The following is a 20,394-nucleotide window of genomic DNA, read 5'->3' as shown; positions in this document are numbered from 1 at the left end:
GTCCCTTCCAACCCCTACCTACCATTCTGTGATTCTGCAATAACCAATTTGCTACAGAATTCCACTGTCTCTCCCCTCAATGCTGTTATTCCAGGAAGGCTGAAATGTCGATCCCTGGCTTGGTCACACATCACCTTTTCAGTATTTGTCCTTTCCATGGGCTTTCTGTGGTGCCATCTGAGCTGAGAGGCACTGCCACACTGCAATGCTCAGAACAGGCAAGAAGCAAAGCCTGCTTCCAAAAATAAGCACATGAAAAATAAATCCCTGACCTTTGTGTACAGCAAAGTGCTGCACACAGGCAGACATCCATTAGGGGAAGATGGAACATCACAGAGTGGTCTGTACTCGCTCCATCTCTTTCCTCCTTCCATCCCTGCCACTATAAACACATTCCAGGTCCAAGTGTATTGGCATTGTTCGGAACCTTCCTTATTTTATCCACCTATTTTCTGTCACAAAATGGTTTGGGTTGGAAGGGACTTCCAAATGCTTATGTAGTCCAACCCCCTGCAGTCAGCAGGGACATCAACTAGATCAGGCTGTCCAGAGCCCTGTCCAGCCTCACTTTGAGTATCTCCAAGGATGGGGCCTCAACCACCTCCCTGGGCAACCTGTTCCAGTGTTCCACCACCCTCGTGGTGCAGAACTTGTTCCTCACATCCAGTCTAAATCTGCTCTGCTCTAGTTTCAAGCCATCATCCCCTATCCTATAACCACAGACCTTTGCAAACAGTCTCTCTCCATCCCTCCTGCAGCCCCTTCAGGTGCTGGCAGGCTGCTATTAGGACTCCCTGGAACCTTCTCTTCTTCAGGCTGAACACCCCTACCTCCCTCAGCCTGTCCTTGTAGCAGAGCTGCTCCAACCCCCTGATCATTTTCATGGCCCTCCTCTGGACCCAGTCCATCATGTCCATGTCCTTCCTGCATTGAGGGCTCCAGATGGTGAATTGTAGATGAGTTAAGGTTCCCCTGGGATCACGAATATTGTCGTAGAACCACAGAATCATTTGGGTTGGAAGGGACCTTAAAGATCATCTCATTCCAAACCCCTGCAGGGACAGGTAGGGACAGCAGGTAGGATGCCTTCCCCAGGTAGAGACACCTTCCACTAGATTCCCTATTATTAGCTACCTGGGTATATTTTCTTTCTAAAACTGAAGCTTAGAAGAATAAAATTACAGCCACAACAGCAGAGGAAAATACACAAATAAACAGAATCAAGCAAACCACCCAGAGAGAAGGGAGGCACAGCAGGGAGAAAATACAGCAGCTGTAACCTCATGAGGAACCTATTTGATTGCCATCAATTCCCTGAAGTACTGAGCAGGGAAACACTTGGTTAGCTTAGAAATTTTGACAAGACCACAACCCAGGGTGGTACAGCTGCAGCTGAATGGTTCCTTTATTGAAAACTCTGAATAAATAATAGAGATGGGACCCAAAATCCATGCCTAAAGGAGACCTCAGAGCAGTACCTGAAGGGGGCCTACAAGAAAGCTGGGAAAGGACTTTTTGAAAGGGCTTGTAGGGATAGGACATGAGGGAACGGATTGAAGCTTGAGGAGGGGAGGTTGAGACTGGAGATGAGGAAGAAATTCTTCACAGAAAGAGTGATTGCCCATTGGGATGTGCTGCCCAGGGAGGTGGTGGAGTCACCATCACTGGAGATGTTTATAATAAGACTGGATGAGGCACTTGGTGCCATGGTTTAGCTCATTAGATGGTGTTGGGTGATAGGTTGGGCTTGATGATCTCGGAGGTCTTTCCCAACCTGGTTAATTCTGTGATTCTGAGAGTGAGGGTGGTGAGACACTGAAACAGGTTGCCCAGGGAGGTTGTGGATGTCTCCTCCCTGGAGGTGTTCAAGGCCAGGCTGGATGTGGCCTTGAGCAACCTGGGCTGGTGGGAGGTCTGACTGCAGGGGGTGTTGGACTGGATGACCTTTGGAGGTCCCTTCCAGCCTGGACCATTCTGTGATTCTCTGACTGTTCATCATGTTGAGAGTCTCTGCAACTGTGTGGAATTGACTTGAGAATTCAATGACCAAGGTCAAAACAGGAGATAAAAGAAGGGATTTAGCCTTATATGGTCCTTGCAGATTATATTTATTTGTGTGTAGTGCCAGTGCTCTGCAGCTCCATGAGGGAGCTGGCAGGATTCCCTCCTTGGGGCTGTACTCAGCTGGTAGAGATGCTGCAGCTCACAGACAGATTTTTAGTGTGCTTTATGCAGATGATTTTTTTCCCCCCATGATTACAAGAGGCTGTGCACCAAATCTCTGAGATACCTCACAATGCAGACTTAGGAATTAGTTAAATTGCATATAACCTTCATTTTGGGGGATTGAATCACTGATTGGAATCATAGAAATATAGAATTTTAGGGGTTGGAAGGGACCTCTGGAGACCATCAAGTCCAACTGCCCTGTCAGAGCAGGATCACCTAGGGCAGGCCACACAGGAGCACATCCAGGCAGGTTTTGAAGGTCTCCAGAGAGGGAAATTCCACAACCTCTCTGGGCAGCCTGCTCCAGGGCTCCAGCATCCACACAGTGATAATTTTCCTCATGTTGAAGTGGAACTTCCTGGGTTCCAGTTTGCGTCCATTGCCACAGGAAATATCTCTGGGCACCAGTGAAATGAGCCTGGCCCCTTCTTCTTGACACCCACCCCTCAGATAGTGATAGATACTGATCAGACTCCCTCTCAGCCTTCTCTTCTCCAGACTAAACAGCCCCAGGGCTCTCAGTCTTTCTTCACAGGAGAGACGTTCAAGTCCTGCAATCATTCTCATGGCTCTCTGTTGGACTCCCTCCAGCAGATCCCTGTCTCTCTTGAACTGTGGAGCCCAAAACTGGATAGAGTATTGCAGGTGTGGTCTCACCAGGGCAGAGTAGAGGAGGAGGAGAATACACACAGTCCTCTTCAGACTAGAGTTGACCTCTAGGTTCCTTGGTCAGAATATTCCCCTGCCTTTTGGAGTAGTTCTGATACCCAGAGCTAACCTGCCTCTCCTGCTTATTTCCCTCAAGGAAAAGCAGCCAATATTCCCACTGCTTTTTCCTGGCCAGTTCCAGGGATAAACATATGCACCACAAATGTCAAGCATGGAGGACTGCCCATGGTGAGGTCAGGAGATTCTCACGTGGTCTAATTGCTTATTTCATCAGAGTGCTTTCAAAAACAAGGCTGCCACCTCTGATTCCCAGATGGTTAACTGGGAAAAGGAAACCAAAATGCCAGCTGCACTCAGAAGAATCATAGAATTGTCAGGGTTGGAAAGGACCTCAAGGCTCAGCCAGTTCCAACCCCCCTGCCATGGCCAGGGACACCTCACACTACAGCAGGTTGCTCACAGCCACATCCAGCCTGGCCTTCAAAACCTCCAGGGATGAGGCTGCCACCACCTCCCTGGGCAACCTGTGCCAGTCTCTCACCACCCTCATGGGGAAGAACTTCCTAACATCCAATCTCAATCTCCCCATTTCTAGTTTTGTTCCATCCCCCCTAGTCTTATCACTCCCTGACACCCTACAAAGTCCCTTCCCAGCTCTCCTGTAGCTCCCTGCAGGTATTTTAGGATTGCATTTGTCTATGCAACCTTAATTTGATCACTTGTGCATATTCCTAAGGCCAGACACGGAAATCCTGGCTTCCTTCATGTCACAGGATCACAGCTCACAGGATGTTAGGGGTTGCAAGGGACCTCTGGAGTCCACCCCCCCTGCCAGAGCAGGACCATAGAATCCAGCACAGGTCACACAGCAACACATCCAGACAGGGCTGGAAAAGTCTCCAGAGAAGGACACTCCACAACCTTTCTGGGCAACCTGCTCCAGTGCTCTGTGACCCTTACAGTAAAGAAGTTCTTCCTTATGTTGAGGTGGAACCTCCTGTGATGGAGTTTCCATCCATTGCCCCTTGGCCTATCACAGGGACAGTGAGCAGAAGCTGTCCCTGTCCCTTCCTTCCTCACCCCCAGCCCTCAGATATTTATAGACATTGATTAGATGCCCTCTCACTCTTCTCCTCAGGGCTTTTTGCCATGGACTTAAGGGCTGTGGTTAGTAGGCCAAGAGAGGTTCTCCTCCCCCTCTGCTCTGCCCTGGTGAAGCCACATCTGGAGTATTGTGTCCAGTTCTGGGCCCCTCAGTTCAGGAAGGACCTCAGGGAACTGCTTGAGAGAGTCCAGCACAGAGCCACAAAAATGATTCAGGGAGTGGAGCATCTTCCTCACAAGGAGAGCCTGAGGGAGCTGAGGGCTCTGTAGCTTGGAGAAGAGGAGCCTGAGAGGTGACTTCATTCATGTCGATAAAGATGTGCAGGGTGAGTGCCCAGAGGCTGGAGCCAGGCTCTGCTGGGGGATGCCCAATGCCAGCACAAGGGGCAGTGGTGCAAGCTGAGGCAGAGGAAGTTCCATGGGAACAAGAGGAAGAATGTTTTCCCTGTGAGGGTGACAAGAGCCCTGGAACAGGCTGCCCAGGGGGGTTGTGGAGTCTTCTCTGGAGATACTCAAGACCTGCCTGGATGTGTTCCTGTGTGGCCTGCCCTAGGTGACCCTGCTTTGGCAGAAGGGTTGGACTGGATGATCTCCAGAAGTCCCTTCCAACCCCTACCAGTCTCTATGATTCTTGTTCAAGAAATGTGTGCCCATTGCACTCTGGGTCATTGTTTGATGGCAATGGTGGTGTTAGGTCCATGCTAGGACTCGATGACCTTTGGGGTCTTTTCCAACCAAAACAATTCTATGATTCTGTGACCTAATTTTTTAACACCTCCAGGGATGGGGACTCTCTCACCTCTCTGGGCAGCATTTTCCAGTCTCTGACCACTCTTACAGGAAAGAAATAATTCCTGATCTCCAGCCTAAACCTCCTCGGCACAGCTTGAGGCCATTACCTCTTGTCTTGTCCTTAGTTTCTTCAGTTAGTTTCCTACAGCTTTGCACTGTGGTTGCAAATGGAGAACAATTTCTCTCTAAATGTCAGTGAGTTTCTATTCCCTTTCCTCAAATGCCCTTCCTTATCCTCAGGAAAAGGCTCTAATTGAGGCTCATTGAGCAGCCACTGCAAAGGATGTGCAGGGACTGAGAGTGCTGCTGCTCTGAGACTGGTAAAGGTTAATTCACAAACATCAGCAGAGTACTCTGCTCTGCTTTAGCTTTAGCAGCTCAATTTCAGGCCATTTCCTCTAGTTCCAATACTTGATATTAGGGAGCAGAGCCCAACCACCACCTCACTGCAGCCTCCTCTCAGGGAGCTGTAGAGAGCAATGAGGTCTCCTCTCAAGCCTCCTCTTCTCCACACTAAACACCCCCAGGTCCCTCAGCTGCTCCTCCTCTGTTCTCCAGACCCTTCCCCAGAATTTTTGCCCTTCTCAGGACCTGCTCCAGCCCCTCAGTGTCCTTCTTGGAGTGAGAGGCCCAAAACTAAACCCAGGATTCAAGGTGTGGCCTCACACATATAGGGGCACAATCACTTCCCTACTCCTCCTTAGATACTTCAGACTCTTTACCTGCCCTTTCCTCTCCTCTAAAGGCACAGCTGGAGTGCACTTTAAGGCTGTGTGGAAATTAGTTTGAGGCAGGGAGAAACATCTACATTTTACTTTTATCTACATTCCATTCTCTAATGACTTTTCACTCCACATGAAGGAACTGTGTAGAGCTCTCAAACCAGCATTTACTTCAAATTAATGAGGGGAAATGAAAAAATGGAGAGGAGAATCTGGAGATTAGAGTGAAGTTATCATCAAAGATCTCCAGCCAGGGCTGGCCTCACATCTATAGTGGCACAATCACTTCCCTACTCCTCCTTAGATACTTTAGACTCTTTACCTGCCCCTTCCTCTCCTCTAAAAGCACAACTGGAGTGGGCTTTAAGGTTGTGTGGAAATCAGTTTGAGGCAGGACCTGCTCCAGCCCTTCAATGTCCTTCTTGGGGTGAGGGCCCCATAATTGAACCCAGTCTGTAATTGGCCTGGTGCATAAGAAAATAAAAGGACTATTAAAACCTGCCAGCTGGAGATTCACTGAGTTCTGCATGGGTGCAAAAAGCAATGAAGGCAGTGGCAGATGAGCATCTGACCACCAGGTATTTGCTGAAGCCTGCTGTGATGTTCCAGTACAGCTCCGCGTTAGGCATTAGGGATTTACTGATTTAACACTTGTTCATCCTTCTTAAAGTGCCCCTGTGACATCATCTCTGACTGCTCTCATTGATTAACTCTCGAAATCTGTCTCTGTCAGGCATCTTACCCATGGCTTTGAGGGATTGGTAAAGGAAAGTAATGATTTAGGGACAAACTGACTGGGAGGAATCAATTCACTAACACCGCAGGGAGAATGTGTGCACAGAGCAGGCTCTGAAGCGGTTTGTGGCAGTCAGAAGTCAAGACTTGGAGCTGTCACAGGATGCTGTGGATAAGAGAGATAACAGAGAGCTTCTCTAGGAGTTTATCTAGACCCAGGTGCACTTCATTCATATCTAAATAAGTCAGGAATCACCACAGCACGGGTTGGGTTGAGAGGGACCTCAAAGATCAGCAGTTCCTACCCCACTGCCATGGGCAGGAACACCTCCACTAGACCAGGCTGCTCAACACCTCACTAAACCTGATTTGTAATGCTTCCAGGCTTGCAGCCTCCATGACTTCCCTGGGCAACCTATTCCACTCATGGGGAAGAATTTCTTCCTAATGCCAAGTCTAAATCCATCTTCTTCCAGTTGGAAGCCATTGCCTCTCGTCCTGTCACTGCAAGCCTTTGTACAAGTCCCTCCTCAGCTCTCCTGTAGTCCCCTTCAAATACTGGAAGGCTGCTCTAAGGTCTCCCTGGAGCCTTCTCCTCTCCAAGCCCAATTATCTCGTCCTGTCTTCACAGGAGAGATGCTCCAGCCCTATGATCATCTTCCTATGGAGAAGCTGTATCCAGTTCTGGAGCCCCTATTACAGGAAGGATCTGGAGGTGCTGGAAGGTGTCCAGAGAAGGGCCATGAGGATGAGCAAAGGGCTGGAGCAGCTCTGCTCTAGAGACAGATTGAGAGAGTTGGGGTTGTGCAGGCTGGAGAGGAGAAGGCTCCCAGGAGACCTTCCTGTGGCCTTCCAGTATCTGAAGGGGGCTCCAAGAAAGCTGGGGGGGGACTTTTTAGGGTGTCAGGAAATAATAGGATTGGGGGGGATGGAACAAAAGTAGAAGTGGGGAGATTGAGATTGGATGTGAGGAAGAAGTTGTTCCCCATGAGAATGGTGAGACACTGGTGCAGGTTGCCCAGGGAGGTGGTGGCAGCCTCATCCCTGGAGGTTTTGAAGGGCAGGCTGGATGTGGCTGTGAGCAGCCTGCTGTAGTGTGAGGTGTCCCTGCCCATGGCAGGGGGGTTGGACCTGGCTGAGCCTTGAGGTCTCTTTCCAACCCTAACAACTCCATGATTCTATGAGTCTATGAAATACTTTTGTTGAGTCAGTTGACTGCAAGTGGCCATAATGAGTTGAATCTCTTCTGCAAAGCCCCAGCTGTGTATGTGAACCTCACAAACAAGATTACAGACCTTGAATTTAAGGCAGAAGAAGAAGAAAGAAGCATTGCAAAAGACATTGGTGGGAAACTGCAGACAGGATTCTGAAAGAGTGGCAGTGAGCTGCTGAAAATTTGCTGCATGTTGCCACACTCAGAATCACAGAATGTTAAGAGGTTGGAAGGGACCTCCAGAGATCCTGCCAAAAGCTACCCAGGGTAGACCACACAGGAATGCATCCAGGAGGGTTTGGAAAGTCTCCAGAGAAGGAGACTCCACAACCCCTCTGGGCAGCCTGCTCCAGGGCTCTGTCACCCTCACTGGAAAGAAGTTTCTCCTCATGCTGAGGTGAAACCTTCTACGTTCTACTTTGCATCCATTGCTCCTTCTCTTAGTACTGTGCAGCACAGCTACCACAACCACTAATCCTCACTGAGATTTCCCTGTGAATCACCTGTTTGCTGGTAAGGAGCAGGGAGAGCTGTAGGTGCAGACTGGAGAAGAATATTGCCTGAAACTCACTAACAACAAGGGTTAATTAATGTTATGTCAGGGGCATCAATACCTTGGGAGTGGACAAAGACAAAACAAATGAGACTGTGCTGTGCAGGGAAAAAAATAGCTCATCTACAAGGAACCTGGTTCCCAAAAATGGGATTTCAAGGGAGCTGTAATTAGCATGGACATTCTGTGCTGCAATTCTAATGAGTCATATTTTCCTCTGTGGTGGAAAAATCTCCTCTTCACGGAACCATAGAACTGCTGAGGTTGAAAGAGACCTTTGAGATCATCAAGTCCAAGCAGATAGAGCTCACAAGCCCACCACCACTGCTAAGCCACTGCCACTACATCACAGACAGCATCAGGTTGGAAGGGACCCTCAAAGGTCATCTTGTCCAACTTCCCTGCAGTCAGCAGGGTCACTTCCAACCAGAGCAAGCTGCCCAGGGACACATTGAGTCTGATCTTGAATGTGCCCAAGAACAGGACCTCAACCACATCTCTGGGCAACCTGTTCCAGTATTTCACTACCCTCCTTGTGCAGAACTTCCTCCTGATGTCCAACCTAAATCTGCCCTGCTCCAGTTTCAAAGCATTGTCCTTCATCCCTTGAACATCTTCAGGGATGAGGCCTCAACCACCTCCCTGGGAAACCTGTTCCAGTGTTCCACCACCCTCATGGTGCAGAACTTCTTCCTGACATCCAACCTAAATCTACTGTTTTCTACTTTGAAGCCATTGCCCCTGGTGCTGTCCCTGCAAGCCTTTGCAAACAGTCCCTCTGCAGCCTTCTTGTAGCCCCCTTCAGGTACTGGCAGGCTTCTATTAGGTCTCCCTGGAGCCCTCTCTTCTCCAGGCTGAACACTCCTACCTCCCTCAGCCTGTCCTTGTAGCAGAGCTGCTCCAACCCCCTGATCATTTCTTTGGCACTCCTCTGGACCTGCTCCATCAGGTCCATGTCCTTCCTGTATTGAGGGCTCCAGATGGTGAAATGCAGATGGCAAAAGATAACAGGGTTAGAGTTCCTCTGGGATCATTAATATTGTCACAGAATCACAGAATGGTTTGGGGTGGAAGGGACCCTAAAAATCATCTAATTCCAAACCCCTGCAGGGACAGGTAGGTCGCTATTAGGTCTCCCCAGTGCCTTCTCTTCTCCAGGCTGAACAATCCCAGCTCCCTCAGCCTGTCTTCCAGAGAGTGGAACAGGGCTGTGAGACCTAAATGCCAATGGACCTCCTCAGAAGACAGGACCCATCCTACATTTGCATTTGCATTCAGGTACTTAGAACTCTGCACTCCCAGCAAGTAGAAGCTCTGGGTGCATGTTTGCATCCTTCCTGAACTCGGCACAAGGTAACAGACTGAGCACTCAGTCGAGGCTGATTAGTGCAGCTGAAAGCCTGAGGGAACCCCCCTGGAAAGGGCAGAGTGTACTTGAGATGACATTTTCAAATGCAAGCTCAAAGGTTAGGCACCATGCACACCATTCACAAGCTTCCTGCAAAGCCTGCAACAGAAGGAAGGGCATAACCCGCCCCCCCCAGGATGATTCTAGCCCCTGTTAGTTACAGTCATTTCCAACTCTGGGTCTGCAGACAGCTCCCCTGCACCACCTTGGCAGGCCTTGCTAGGCATCATTAAGTCATGGCTATGTTGTAACTGGGAGTGCCAACCATAGACTAGAATCAGAGAATCACCTGGTTGGAAAAGACCTTCAGATGATGAATTCCAACCATAACCTAACATCTCCCTGTACACAGCTCTTAGACCATGGCCCTAAGCTCCTCATCTAAACATCTTTTAACTGTCACCCAGGATAGGGTCTCTAATGCTGTCCAGTGCAGCCTGTTCCAATCCCTGACCACTCTTGCAGCAAAGACATCTTTTCTAATCTCCAACCCAACCCTCCCCTGGCACAATTTCAGGCCATTTCCTCTCCTTCTGTCACCTGAGACTAAGAAGAAGAGACAATCCCCACCTTACTCCAACCTCCTTTCACAGAGTCACAGAATTATCGAATCATTAAGGTTGGCAAAGACCTTCAAGACCTTCAAGCCCAACCATAACCAAACTACCATGACCACAAAACTACAGCCTTCAGCACCACATCTACACACTTAACACACTCCCTGAACACCTCCAAGGATGGGGACACCATCACCTCCCGGAGCAGCCTGTTCCAATCCCTGACCACTCTTGCAGCAAAGACATTTTACCTCATATCCAACCTAAAACTTCCCTGGGATAATTTAAGATCTTAAGATCATTTCTTCTTGTCCTATCACTAGTTAGTTGGGAGAGGAGACCAACAGTGGCCTCACTCAACCTCAACCTCACCTTCAACCTCAACCTCAGCACATATCAACCTCCTTTTAGATAGTTGTAGAGATCAAGGAAGCCACATTCTAAAATCTGGGTTTGGTTTGACAAGGAAATAACAGTTCAGCTTCCATCATTGTATACTAGGGAATGAAACTAGCTAGCAAAGAAAATCAGGTCTGGTTTCAGCAGGGAAAACAAGATAAGACACTCAGAGAGACTTAGTGGGCTTGCAAAACTGACAAAGGGAGAACTGATAAGCTCCTGCTCCACTTTGACTCTTCTTTTTGAAGTCAGCTCTAGAGCCCAGCATTCTGACTCTGAATGCACACACCAGGACTAAACTCCTTCCATTGTTTCATTACACAAAGCAACAACCTCCCGAGGCAGAGTGGAAGCTGGGATCAAGGACTCTTTTATCTCTATGCTCACCTGAGCCTGAGCAAAGAAAGAGATGCATTTGAGGCTTTATAGTTCCACTCTGTTTAGATTCCACAGATTAATTTGCAAGAACTTTAACCCAAAGACACAAACCAGATGTGAAAAACTAAGCAGCATTTGGAGATCTGCTTTGGTCAACAGGAGTTCCTCACATACATTCTTCCTTTCCACATCCTTACCTGTAGTAGCACTGGAGACAGTTGGCCACTGCTGCTCAGGCCCTCCTGGTCCTCCACGTAGGACTCCAGCCTCCTCCACATGCACAGCACTGAAGAAGCAGATAACAAGAGTTAGATTCTCCAGTTCTCCTCTGTCCTGGGCTGTATAAACATTTCCCTTGCTTGCTGCTCTTCAAAGGTTGTAACTGTTGCTGTGCAGCTACTACTAGAGTATTGCAGGAGGCTACCAAATTCTGCTGGGGCATTGGAGATATAAGGCTAAAGGGACCTGATGCTTAGTGGGTAGCACATAAGACCCTTAATAGGAAGGTCCTGAGTTCAAGCCTGCAGTGGGCAGTAGTGTCCTCCCTACTCTAGTCATGAGGTCTGTGGTGACAAGTTGGACTCGATGATCTTTGAGGTCTCTTCCAACCTTAGTGATACTGAATACTGAATACTGAATACCTAAGCTTAGAGCCCTGGTTAGTCTGGAGAGGAGAAGAGTGAGAGGGGATTTGAGCAATGTCTATAAATATCTGAGGGCTGATGGTCAGGAAGGAAGGGACAGGGACAGCCTCTACTCACTTGCACCCTGGGATAGGCCAAGAGGCAATGGATAGAAACTACAGCACAGGAGGTTCCACCACAGCATGAGGAAGAACTTCTTTACTGTAAGGGTCACAGAGTACTGGAACAGGCTGCCCAGAGGGGTTGTGGAGTCTCCTTCTCTGGAGACTTTCCACCCCTGTCTGGATGTGTTCCTGTGTGACCTGTGCTGGCTTCTATGGTCCTGCTCTGGCAGGGAGGTTGGACTCAACGATTTCCAGAGGTCCCCTCCAACCCCTAACATCCTGTGAGCTGTGATCTACCTGTTTGCAAAAATATCTTTGATTATTTACTAAAGTACATCTGTGGCACAATTCATAAAGGAAGCTCCCAGCAGGACACTGCTTTTCTTGGCCAGACATCACTAACAAGAAATTTACACATGGTCTTGGCTGCTAGGATTAGATTCACAGACTGAATGGGGGTGAAAGGGACCCCCAAAGATCATCTTGTCCAACCCCCCTGCAGTGACACTTCCAACTAGAGCAGGCTGTCCAGGGCCACATCAAGTCTGCTCTTGAGTCTCCCCAGGGATGGAGCCTCAATCACATCCCTGAGCAACCTGTTCCAGTGTCTCACCACCCTCACAGTGAAGAACTTCCTCCTGCTGTCCAACCTAAATCTGCCCTGCTCCAGTTCCAAACCATTGCCCCTTGTCCTGTCACTACAAGGCCATCTAGACAGTCTCTCCCCAGCCTTCCCTGTTCAGAAGGGCCTGTGGGGATAGGTTGAGGGGCAATGGTTTGAAGCTGGAGCAGGGCAGATTTAAGTTGGACATCAGAAGGAAGTTCTGCACAATGAGGGTGGTGAGACACTAGAACAGGCTGCCCAGAGAGGTTGTTGAGGCCCTGTTCTTTTCAGCTTCTTCACTCTAACTGGTACTAGCTGGTGGTTGTTGCTTGGCTGTTGCTGACCTTGGCTGTGTTCTTGTTGTGGCTAAGTACTAACAGCTACTCTCTGCTTTGCTCCTCTTCCTTTTTTTCCCTTGTACAGGGGGGAAGGAGGGGGAGCTGTTGGTAACCCCCTGCTTTTGTCCAGGGGGTGGTTCTTGTGCTGTTTATAAATTGGAAATCCATGTAAATATTGTATACTTTGTACATCATTGCATTTCATGTCTCTAGATATTAGTTTTGCTTGCAAATAGAACTTCATTTGCTTTCCAACTGAGCTGGTCTGGCAATTTCATTTTGGGGGGGGAGGTCATTTCAACCCATCACACCCTTTTACAGGGGGCATGGGGAGGGGGAAGGGGGAATGGAGATGGGGAGAGCTATTGGTAGCCCCCTGGTTTTATCCAGAGGGGCTCTGTTGTTTATAAATTGCAAATACATGTAGATTATTGTGTATTTTGTGCCTATTCATTGCATTTCATGTTTCTAGATTTTAGTTTGTTTGTAAACAGAGCTTCATTTCCTTCCAAAACCTTCTGAGCTAGCCTGGCCATTTGTTTTGGGGGTAATTCTCCAAATTCACGCTCTGTGTGTGTGATTACCAAACCCACCACGTAGTGGGTTTGGTAGAGGACTTTCAAAGTAGAGGACTTGCAAAGATCTGGACCCAGATTCGCTTTCCCTTCTTTCCAAATCCCTCTCCCCTCTTCAAAAGGTTCTTTAAACTGCACTAATCATCTTGACTGCTTAATAAACTTGACTGCAGGCACAGCACTTTGGTGGTAATGAGAGACAAGGTGGCAAACACATCAATGATGCAGAGAACCTATTGAAAGGGAATCAGCATTGATGATTGCAGGCAGCTTTAAAGTAAACAAAAGGTGGATAAGCACAGTTAAATAATTCAATAATTGGAGCAATCAGGCCTTGACAGTCAAAGTAGGGGGAGAAAAAATAAAAAGGCAGGAGGTAAACACAAAATAAAAAGGCACAGATCTGTGGTAGCAAAATAACAGCATGAGATGCAGACAGCCTGGATCTGTAATGCTTGGAGCAGAACTCAGCAGCGAAACATAGAATCATACAATCAACCAGGTTGGAAAAGACCTCAGAGATCATCAACTCCAACCTATCACCTAACACCTCCTGACAACTAAACCATGGCTTCAAATGCCAAATCAAATCCTTTTTTGAACACCTCCAGGGATGGTGACTCCACCACCTCCCTGGGCAGCACATTCCAATGGCCAATTACTCTTTCTCTAAAGAACTTTCTCCTCACCTCGAGCCTAAACTTCCCCCTGCTCAGCTTGAGACTGTGTCCTCTCCTTCTGTTGCTGGTTGCTTGGGAGAAGAGACCAGCCCCCACCTGGCTACAACCTCCCTTCAGGTAGCTGTAGAGAGCAAGAAGGTGGTCTCCCCTGAGCCTCCTCTTCTCCAGGCTAAACAACCCCAGCTCCCTCAGCCTCTCCTCATAGGGCTGTGCTCCAGACCTCTCAATGTCTCAGTGTCTCAATGTCTTTCTTAAATTGAGGAGCCCAGAACAGGACACTGTAGCCCAGAACAGGTGCTTTCCATCTCAACCTATAGATATCCTCAGTCTAAGGCATCAGAGAAGCCAGGCAGCTTTGCCCTTTTCACAGAGGACAAAGAATTTCCCCTCCCAGTGGAGAAACATCCATACATACCTTTGCATTCCTGCCCGGAGGGATGCAGAGTAGCGCCAGTCAGGGTTGGGGTGCTTTGGCTGCAGAGACAAAAGCCCAAGACAAGGTTGTTAATGTGTGGTGGTCACTGCTGAAAAGCTGCTGCAGCTGGCTGGGTTTCATAGATTCACAGAATGGGTTGGGTTGGAAGGGACCTTGAAGATCATCCAGCTCCAAAACCTCTGTCCTGGGCAGGGACACCTCCCACTAGAGCAGGTTGCTGAAGGCTTCATCCAATTTGGCCTTGAACACCCCCAGAGAGGGGGCATCCACAACCTCCCTGGGCAATCTGTTCTTTCTTCACTGGAAAGACTTTCTTCCCATTGTCCAGAAGATTCTACAGGGGGCTGTGTTACAGTTTGAAGGAGGAACTTTAGCCTAGAACCTGACTGCACAGAATGAAAGTAAAAGAAATTACCATTGGATACAAAAGGAAAATAATGCTAAGGTCTATAAAATTCATTGGATTGCTGATGGGATATAGAGCAGAGGCAGAAACAATTATTTCTCTTCTCTTTTCTTCTGTTGCTTCTGCTTGCACCTTCTCTCTCCCTCTCCCCCACGGCCATGCCAGGGGATCTCTATTTTAACTCCTGTGTGAGGTAAAGGGAGGGAGTGGGAGAGGAGGTGAACAGTCCCCTGGATCCATCCCAGGGGGGCTGAGGAGTTTCTGTGTTGTTCATAAATTGTAAATATAGCTATATCCTACAACCATTGTGTTATCTTGTACAAATTCATTGCATTTCATACTTCCAGACTGCAGTTTGCTTGTAACTTGAGCTTCATTTGCTTCCATCCCAACCTGAGCTGGTCTGGCCATTTATTTTGGGGGTAGTTTTCTCCTAATTGGGGGGGGGGAGGGGGGGGGGCTAATTTCATAGAATTATAGAATCAACCAGGTTGGAAAAGACCTCAGAGATCATCAAGTCCAACCTATTACCTAATACCTAACACCTCCTGACAACTAAACCATGGCTCCAAGTGCCACATCCAAGCCTTTATCAAACACCTCCAGGGAAGGTGACTCCACCACCTCCCTGGGCAGCACATTCCAATGGCCAATTACACTGTCTGTGAAGAACTTTCTCTCCATCACAGGCTACTCTATTTGTGTGACCATTCAGAACTGCCTCATATGAAGAATTTTCAAGCAGGCACACAAAGGGTGGGTGGCTCTGTGGCAGAGGAACTTGTTGGCCTGCCAAGGCCTTTGGCTAGAGATGATCTCCGTGGAATGACATTTAATGCTGGCAAGTGGTGGACAGCTACTTCCTATATTCATCACTATTCTGGGCACAGCAACTAAAAGCCATCATAAATCCACAGCACACATTGCCTCTTTACCTGATAAGCTGAGGAAAGACTGCAGAGCAGCTGCCAGGGGATGTATAAAATTGACCCTCCCCTGCCCTATGAAGGGGTCCCAAGTGATGACCTCTCTGCTGTGAGGTTTCTGCTGGCACTTAGTGCACTGCAGAGGACTGCACTGGATTGTATCAGATGTGCAGAGACCCACACCTGCAGCACTGCATCCAGTTCTGGGCCCCCCCAACAAAAGAGGGATAGGGAACTGCTGAAGCAGGTCCAGAAGAGGCCACAAAGATGGTCAAAGGGCTGGAGAACCTCCCCTGTGGGGATAGGCAGAAGGAGTTGGGGTTGTTCAACCTGGAGAAGAGTAAGCTCCAGGAACACCTCACAGCAGCCTTCTAGTACCTGAAGGGCTCCAGGAGAGATGGGGAGGGAGTTTTGACAAGGGCTGGGAGTGGCAGGCCGATGGACAAAGGCTTTGAGCTGGGAAAGGGGAGACTGAGACTGGAGATGAGGAAGAAATTCTTGACAGTGAGGGTGGGAAGACACTGGAACAGGTTGCCCAGAGAGGCTGTGGATTGCCCTCCCTGGAGATGTTCCATGCCAGGCTGGGAGAGACCTTGAGCACCCTGGACTGGTGGGAGGTATCCCTGTCCATGGCAGGCAGTTGGCACTGGCTGATCTTGAAGGTTCCTTCCAACCCAAACCATAGGATTCTGTGAATCTATGAGTAAGTCATTCATGAAAGGCAGAAGTGCTCTTTCCAAGAGCTACTAAATCTCCATATTCAGGAGAAGAAATAGAGGTGGGAGGGGGAATATATGAAAAATGACCTCAGACTTTTAATTCACTGTTCAAGTAACTGCAGGCAAGATCTTGAGCTCTTGAGAGGAAGGAAAAAAAGTGGATCCACAGGATCAGGTTGGGAATACACAAGAGCCACACCAGACTCTGAGGACTGGTAGATAAATGCTCAGGGGAATTCCAGCTTTTCTCAGCAATACTCTTTGACCAACAACCCTCAGCACATGCAGCAGGGTGGCTTGCAAAATAAAGAGGTAATTAACCAGTCCTCTGCTGCTCAAAGAAATTGCTCCAGAAGAGTGTGGTTTGCATTGTCAGGGAACCATCAGACTCATTTTCAGCTCCAGCCAACGAATGCAGGCTTCAGGTGCCTTGAAATGAAGCCCTGAACACCTAACAAGGTTATTTCTCAGGATTCTCAAGAAGTTATTCTGGAGGTGATACCACAGCCAGGACTACACTTCAGGCACTTGAATTCAAGGAGACAACTTGTGTCCAGATACATAATGGACTCCACTCATTCCTGGGCTGCCTTGACCAGTGCCAAACACACAAATAATAGATGACAGTAATGGTTTCATTCTCTTCAAGTTGCTGGAGGCAGATCAGGAATTAATTTTGCCCCATTACTTGGAAGAGAAAAGAAAGAAAAGAGTTGAATATCCTGAATTATTTAAAGCCAACTCTGGGTTTCCTCTGGAGGCCTGAGGTCTGCTTTGCCCTGGATCAATAGGTTTGATGCAAATCAAAATGGAGCAATTACAACTCACACTGTGGTTCTATCACCACATTTCCCAGCTCCAGCATCACTCAAGGCTGATCTACTCTTGGATGAAGCACAGCCCTGGTATTCTTTATGGGCTGACTTATACAACAGGGAGAAGGCTGCTACTTGCAACCACACATTAAGCATCTGTGCTAGCAATTTCCTTCCCATTTAGCCCCCCAGTTCCCTGGCATGCTCAGGTTCTGCTGACTTTAGCAGAAAGTGGCTTGACAAGGAGCCTATTATGCATGCTTCTAGTATTTTCTGCTTCATTCCATTTTTGGCCCCTGTCCCAGGGGTGTCAAAGCAACTCTTAAAGTCAACCATGCAGGAATAGCCAATGCAAGAGGGTAGAAAAGAACACACACTGCTCAGATCCTCTCCTGAGGTTGCTTTTCTTGATGCATGAAGGATGCTGACACCACAAGGTCTGACTTGTCCTCTGCTAGGGGATTTTCTCCTAGCAGGGGAACTGCCAGGCTGGGGATGGGGAAGAGCTTGTGCTCTGGTTTTGCTGTTGGAGAGGTGCAGGGTGGTGGTTGTGCAGTGAGAGGAAGAGGAGGAAGGTAAAAAAGCCCCAGGTAAAACACAGATGAAGAGAGATCATCTCAAAGAGCTGGAAGAGTCTGACCTGAGTTGGGTAGGAGTGAGAAAAGAGGGCAGCAGCCACTTGCTTACAGGATATAGATTTTTGATTTTCAGCTGAGAGCTTTCAAGCTCTTGGCCAGAAGACAAAAATCTGTGTTGTGTTGCAATGGCAACCTGCAGACATCAGATCAGCAATGAGTGAGATGGCAGGAGAAAGTCATCAGTTAGAAATCCATTGTTCATTCACTCCACTGTTTACCATGGCAATGGGACAGAGACAGCAGCAAACAGCAGATTGTGGCATCTTCCAAGGTTACTATCTAGAAGCTGTGGCATCTTAGGACTGCTCCCAAACAGTTCTCTAGTTGCTGTTACTCTCTCCAGCAGATCCCTGTCCCTCTTGAACTGGGGAGCCCAGCTCTTTCTGTGAAGAACTTTCTCCTCACCTCAAGCCTAAACTTCCACTGGTGCAGTTTGAGACTCTGGCCTCTTGTTCTGTTGCTGCTTGCCTGGGAGAAGAGACCAACCCCCACCTGGCTACATCCTCCTTTCAGGTAGTTGTAGAGGGCAATATGACCTCCCCTGAGCCTCTTCTTCTCCAGGCTAAGCAACCCCAGCTCCCTCAGCCTCTCCTCATAGGGCTTGTGCTCGAGACCAGGTGAGACTGCTAAAAGCATCCTGCTCCCTTCCTCTTTGCACACAAATGCAGGACAACACTACACAGGGTCCATTTGTCAGAGACATTTCCTTTGAAGCAAGAACAAAGAGCCCCTGACCCCTTACAGCTCTGCTTATTTCCTGGGGAGATAACACTGACAGATGTGGGGAAAGAGAGGCTTCTATTCCTGGCTTCCTTCTGTAAATGGTCTGAATTCGATGTGGAAAACAAACCACTTCTAGTCTGGACATGTTTTTATCACACAAGAACTCTGAATAGAAACTGGAAGAGGGACTGAGTCAGAAGCCCAAAGATTTTCTTCCTCATTTGCATTTCTAACTCTGAGACAGCTAAAGAGAAGGGAACAATCAGGTGCTTCTGCAAAGTGGATTTAATGAATTCTAAGAGGGTGGGAAAAAAAACCCAAACCTTCCTCTGCTTAATATTGGCTGCCAATTTCTGCTGGCAGAGCAGGAAGCGTCAGCCCCGGAGTGTGACTGCCCTGAAGTAGAGAGCACTGTCCCTGCTTAGCTGAACAGATTCAGGTGCTGCCACTGAACAACAGAACAAACACTTATAGTTAACCTTTCCAATGTCAGTGGGGTTGAAGAATTTCTTAAAAGCTTAAGGTCTTGAACTGAGATTGTAAGATATTCCACCATTAATACCTCTAAAGCCTCTGTGAGAAAGACAGCACCAGCTGATGCTGTGGCTTGACTGGATTTAGACACTTCAAAACAGGCTCACCTTTTAAAGTGGTATCAAGATGAGTCCTTCTTGGGTGCTGGTTTGGTTTATAGAATTGTTTGGGTTGGAAAAGGCCTCTGAGATCATCCAGTCCAACCAGCAACTCAGCACCACCATTGCCATTAAACCATGGCCCCAGGTGCCATGGCCACAGGGTTCTTGAACACCTCCAGGGAGGAGGCATCCACAGCCTCTCTGGGCAGCCTGTTCCAATCCCTGACCACTCTTGCAGCAAAGAACCTTTTCCTCATCTCCAACCTAACCCTTCCCTGGCACAATTTCAGGCCATTTCCACTCCTTCTGTCACCTGAGACTAGGGAGCAGACCCTGATCCCTCTTCACTACAGCCTCTTTTCAGGGAGCTGTAGAGAGCAATGAGGTCTCCTCTCAACCTTCTCTTCCCCAGGCTGAACACCCCCAGTTCCCCCAGGAGCTCTTCCCCAGCCCTGTTCTTCTCTGGATACACTCCAAGTCCTCAATGTCCTTCTCGGAGTGAGAGGCCCAAACACTGAACCTAGGATTTGAGCTGTGGCCTCACCAGTGCTGAGTACAGGGGTACCATCACTGCCCTGCTCATGCCCCCCACACCTTTGCTGATCCAGGCCAGGACACTCTTGGCCACCTGAGCACACACTGGCTTGTGTTCAGCCAGCTGGTAACCAGCAGCCCCATGTCCTTTTCTGCCAGGCAGCTTTCCAGCCACTTTCCCCCAGGCCTGTATCATTTGAGACCCCATTTTGAGCACTGCATCCAGTTCTGGATCCCCCAATACAGGAAGGAACTGGAGGTGCTGGAAGGTGTCCAGAGAAGGGCCACGAGGATGAGCAGAGGGCTGAAGCTGCTCTGCTCTGGAGACAGACTGAGAGAGTTGGGGTTGTGAAGGCTGGAGAGGAGAAGGCTCCAAGGAGACCTAATTGTTGCCTTCCAGTATCTGAAGGGGGCTACAAGAAAGCTGGGGAGGGACTTTGTAGGGTGTCAGGGAGTGATAGGACTGGGGGGAATGGGAAAAAAAATAGAAATGGAGAGATCGAGATTGGATGTAAGGAAGAAGTTGTTCCCCATGAGGGTGGTGAGAGACTGGCACAGGTTGCCCAGGGAGGTGGTGGCAGCCTCATCCCTGGAGGTTTTGAAGGCCAGGCTGGACGTGGCTGTGAGCAAGCTGCTGTAGTGTGAGGTGTCCCTGCCCATAGCAGGGGGGTTGGACCTGGCTGAGCCTTGAGGTCCCTTCCAACCAGACACTTCTATAATCCTATGATTCATGTGGTTGTTGTTGAGACCCAAGTCAGGACCTGACATTCAGCTTTGTTAAACCAGCCTGGAGGGACCCCTTTGCAGAGCCTTCCTACCCTCCAGCTGATCAACACTGCCTCCCAGTTTAGAGTCATC

General features: G+C 48.7%; 1 protein-coding gene across 5 annotated transcripts in view; it reads right to left on the bottom strand.

Annotated features, from left to right (window-relative positions):
- LOC104304271 (protocadherin alpha-C2) overlaps positions 1-20,394 on the bottom strand; it is a 212,461-nt gene that overhangs the window by 42,609 nt on the left and 149,458 nt on the right. For all 5 annotated transcript variants that reach the window (XM_054168626.1, XM_054168627.1, XM_054168628.1 and 2 more), the window contains exons 2-3: positions 14,120-14,178; positions 10,957-11,045 (exon numbers count right to left, since the gene is read on the bottom strand). In XM_054168626.1, the coding sequence (XP_054024601.1) occupies positions 10,957-11,045; positions 14,120-14,178 (148 nt within the window). The remainder of the gene's footprint in view (positions 1-10,956; positions 11,046-14,119; positions 14,179-20,394) is intronic.

This window comes from Dryobates pubescens, chromosome 16 (assembly GCF_014839835.1).
Source record: "Dryobates pubescens isolate bDryPub1 chromosome 16, bDryPub1.pri, whole genome shotgun sequence".
NCBI lineage: Eukaryota > Metazoa > Chordata > Aves > Piciformes > Picidae > Dryobates > Dryobates pubescens.
Note: the sequence above shows the minus strand (reverse complement) of the source record. Positions and strands in the feature narration are given on the sequence as shown.